Source organism: Spinacia oleracea, chromosome 1 (genome assembly GCF_020520425.1).
Source record: "Spinacia oleracea cultivar Varoflay chromosome 1, BTI_SOV_V1, whole genome shotgun sequence".
Lineage (NCBI taxonomy): Eukaryota > Viridiplantae > Streptophyta > Magnoliopsida > Caryophyllales > Amaranthaceae > Spinacia > Spinacia oleracea.
In genome coordinates, this window is record NC_079487.1 from 111,320,961 (window position 1) to 111,324,978 (window position 4,018).

At 35.7% G+C, this 4,018-nt stretch overlaps 1 protein-coding gene across 1 annotated transcript; it reads left to right on the forward strand.

Moving 5' to 3' along the window:
- Positions 1-378: 378 nt before the first annotated feature.
- Positions 379-3,429, forward strand: LOC110802199 (probable aquaporin PIP1-4). Its single transcript, XM_022007635.2, has 4 exons — positions 379-1,138; positions 1,709-2,004; positions 2,115-2,258; positions 3,016-3,429. Exons 1-4 carry the CDS (start codon positions 814-816, stop codon positions 3,106-3,108), a joined length of 858 nt encoding a protein of 285 aa, XP_021863327.1. The 5' UTR covers positions 379-813; the 3' UTR covers positions 3,109-3,429.
- Positions 3,430-4,018: the final 589 nt, after the last annotated feature.

Genomic DNA, 4,018 nt, shown 5'->3' on the forward strand with positions numbered 1-4,018 from the left:
TTGTTAAATGTGGAATTATAATGTTATACTTTTAGAGAATCACAAGTTTACCATTAGATACGATTAGAATCAATACTTTCAAGTTTCAAAAAGCCATTTTCTAATCCGAAAGAGATATAATTGTTGATGAACAAATAAGCAAACTTAAGTTCAAAATACCTTATATATTATGCTTTCGAGTATATTATGAACCAAAAAAATTATTTGTACAATTAATTATGTCTTTCATAATATTAATCAAGAATTCAAGATACTATCTAAGTAACTATACATAAAAATTTGCCTATAATGGACAATCATTTTCTTGTAAAAATGTTCTCCCATCCGGCCACTTCTATGATATAAGCTTGGGCGGTGCCACCTCTACAAAATGACCACACATTCTCATTTCTTTCGCTTATTAACAAAAACACCCACTTTATTTTAAAAAAAAAACCCGTTATTTTTTAAAATTTTATTGCAACCCAACGTTTATTTTTTGTATGGTCCTCATCTGCCCAGCTAAGATAAGCTAAGGCACAACCTTTCATTGTCAATTTCACCCCCCCATAGAGAAAAAACTATTATCTCATCATTATCATCATCAAAATAATTAACAAATAACAACATAATTACAAACCAAATTAAACTAATTAAGCATTATTAATTTGGACGGTCCAAAGATAACAAAAATTAATCCTTTCCCAACGATTATAACCTAAAGTTTCCCCTCTTATAAAACCCAACCATCCTTATCCCTCAACCCTCACTCACTCACTCATTCATTCATCAACCCAAAAACAAAAGAAACATTCCCACAACAGAGAAACAAAAATGGAGGGCAAAGATGAAGATGTTAGACTCGGAGCTAACAAGTACGGGGAGAAGCAAGGGTTGGGTACGGTGGCGCAAGACAGAGACTACAAGGAGCCACCACCAGCGCCGCTGTTTGAGCCCGGAGAGCTGACGTCATGGTCATTTTACAGGGCCGGAATTGCGGAGTTTATTGCAACATTCTTGTTCCTTTACATCAGTATTTTGACGGTTATGGGGTACAGCCGTGCTGATAACAAGTGTAAAACTGTTGGTATTCAGGGTATTGCCTGGGCTTTTGGTGGAATGATCTTTGCCCTTGTTTACTGTACTGCTGGAATTTCTGGTAATTTTTTCCATCCTTTTTGTTTTTAGCTACTTAATTATTGCTTAATTTCTGTTTGTTTAGATGTATAATTAATTAATTAATTAATCATGAAGGAATTTGAAGAAAATGAAGTGGAATTTTGGGGGTAACGCTTTAAAAATGATTATTAGATGTACAATTGTGGAGAAATTTAAAGAAAAAGTCGTGGGGTTTTTGTATATATATTATGTTTTGGACAATTTTGGATGTGTTTTAAATGTTAGATTTATACGGAGTAGTTGATTCTGGATGTGTTTTTTGGGTATTGATTTTTTGTTTTGAGCACGTAGAGAGTATTACATGAATGACCACCCGAAAAACTTCAATCAACTGAGCTAATATGCTTCTCAGTACTGTTACCATAACTGGATTCAGCTTACTATTAGTAGGATCTAGTTTTAGGATTTTCATTTCAGTAACAAAATACAGAAAGTCTGCAATCAAATTTAACAATAGGAAGTACTCTTTTATAAATGTTGTTTTTGAAAACGGGTATGGATCTATGAGAAACCTAACTTTGTAAAATTGGATGATGATGATGTATTACAGGAGGTCACATTAACCCAGCAGTAACATTCGGATTGTTCTTGGCAAGGAAATTGTCGTTGACAAGAGCAGTGTTCTACATGATTATGCAATGTTTAGGTGCCATTTGTGGTGCTGGTGTGGTTAAGGGATTCCAACCCGGGCCCTACCAGGTCGGTGGTGGAGGATCTAACTATGTTCACCATGGTTACACCAAGGGATCAGGCCTTGGTGCTGAGATTGTTGGTACCTTCGTCCTTGTCTACACCGTCTTCTCTGCCACTGACGCCAAGAGAAGCGCTAGGGACTCTCATGTTCCTGTAAGTGCTAGCTAGTAACCAGTGTTTCTAATATCTTGTGATTAACTTCAATTCATGTCATTTATTTGTTAAATATGAACTTAAATTAATGGTATGATTCAATGATACAGATCTTGGCACCCCTCCCAATCGGGTTCGCTGTGTTCTTGGTTCACTTGGCCACCATCCCCATTACCGGCACCGGTATCAACCCTGCTAGGAGTCTTGGTACCGCTATCATCTACAACAAACAAATTAACAACTGGAACGACCACGTAAGTTTCTAACACCCCGTTTGTTCAAGTTCATGTAATTTGTGTATGAGCAAATCTAAGGGTGAAACGGTCTCACACCAACCTATTCAGGATACCCTTTTAGTATATGGTAAAAAGTCACCTTACCACATATGTATTGATAAGTAAAAGCACGCAAGTGTTAGTTACCTTAGACGGTAAAGTTTCTCAAAAAGTTAAACTTAAAACTTACGTCTAATAATAAAAAATCAATACGTAGCAACGTTTAGTCATTTATGAGCACTTTCAGAGTTTCGAGTCATGATAGTACGTTTTTAAAAAGGAGTGGTGGGAAATTCTTGTTGTTTCTTGAAGTGCATACTATTTAGGCCCATTTTAAAATGGTGTAACTGTAACATAAAGTCATAACTTGAAGCATCATCATTTATAAATTATAATTAATGATATAGAATGAGTAGGGATAAGGAATCTAACAAATTATGTATAGCAAAGAGATAAGGTAGTGATGCACATTAAAATAAAAAGCTTATTAAAATAGAGTTCGTATAAAGTAAAGGTAGGGTCCAATTACATCCTCTTTTTGTTCATATCATTGTCCTCCTACGATGCCCCATGTGGATTAGTTGTCAAACAAACACAGAATGGAATATCACTGATTTGGTGGAGATGATGCTGTCCTGAAGTTACTGTTTACCTACTATCCTAATTAAAGATTAAGCATTTGATTGTATAATTATGTCCTAATTTAATGAAATTCCTTGTTTTTCTTTTGGTACAGTGGATCTTCTGGGTGGGACCATTCATTGGAGCAGCATTGGCAGCTGTTTACCACACAGTGGTGATTAGGGCAATCCCTTTCAAATCCAAGTAATGGGTTTAAATAAGCTCATGGGTTTCATTCATGGGTGGATGTTGTTGTATGATTGGATCGTCTCATCAGCCCGACGACCCGTATTTGTGTTCTAAGGCTGTTTGATGGTGACTAGAAGAATCCCATGTGTGTTATTTTCTTTGTTTGTCATTTGTATTAAGTAAGTTATTTTGTAATTTTTTAAAATTTTCCTCGAAGAATCCTGAGAGGGTTGTGGCTTGTATTGGACTGGGTTGTGAAAATGTAAATTCTAATTATCAACTATGTAATTGTAATGGTCCCGTTCCGGGTATATTAAGTACTAGCCTTTTTTTTCTTGTATCTCATATTCTCATCTCACTGTTTGATGTCACTTGTTACATAATGGGCCAACAGCCATAGTCAAAAGGAAGTTATATTGCGTTCTACGCAGTAAGTTTCATATACTCCGTACCTGGCTTTTAATTTCACATGGCACAACCGCACAACTAGTAGTCTAGTACTAGTACGAAATTATACACTCTGTTGTGTGTCCCCAAAAACAATCATTGAGTACCTATGAGGATTTCAATGTACATGTACAAGACTATAAGTGAAATAGTATATTATGTTCTTTGGTATTTAAACGGCATGTTCATTTAAAAACAGGATGCAACAGTGAGCATTATTCATCCCGATACTTAAGCCACATCTTGATGTTAATAGGTGAGGATATTTGGAAGATGGTTGAAGGTCTTGAATGGACATTTAACGACACGATTAGTGAAATTTTATCATAGTATTATTAACAGTGCGGTTTGAGAGATGCGTCTTTGACGCATAACATTTACACAATACCATCAAATAACTCAGAATGCAATTCATAGGATTCTCTGAAACATGAGTGGCTCAGAAAATTCGTACCAATCAGACTTACCTGATAAAGCCAGTA

What these genes read in the sequence shown, in the direction of transcription:
- LOC110802199 (XM_022007635.2), top strand. Translation starts at nt 814, where the DNA reads ATGGAGGGCAAAGATGAAGATGTTAGACTCGGAGCTAACAAGTACGGG. An exon ending in CTGTACTGCTGGAATTTCTG is followed by an intron (nt 1,139 to 1,708) that starts GTAATTTTTTCC and finishes GATGTATTACAG; the next exon opens with GAGGTCACATTAACCCAGCA. An exon ending in CTAGGGACTCTCATGTTCCT is followed by an intron (nt 2,005 to 2,114) that starts GTAAGTGCTAGC and finishes TCAATGATACAG; the next exon opens with ATCTTGGCACCCCTCCCAAT.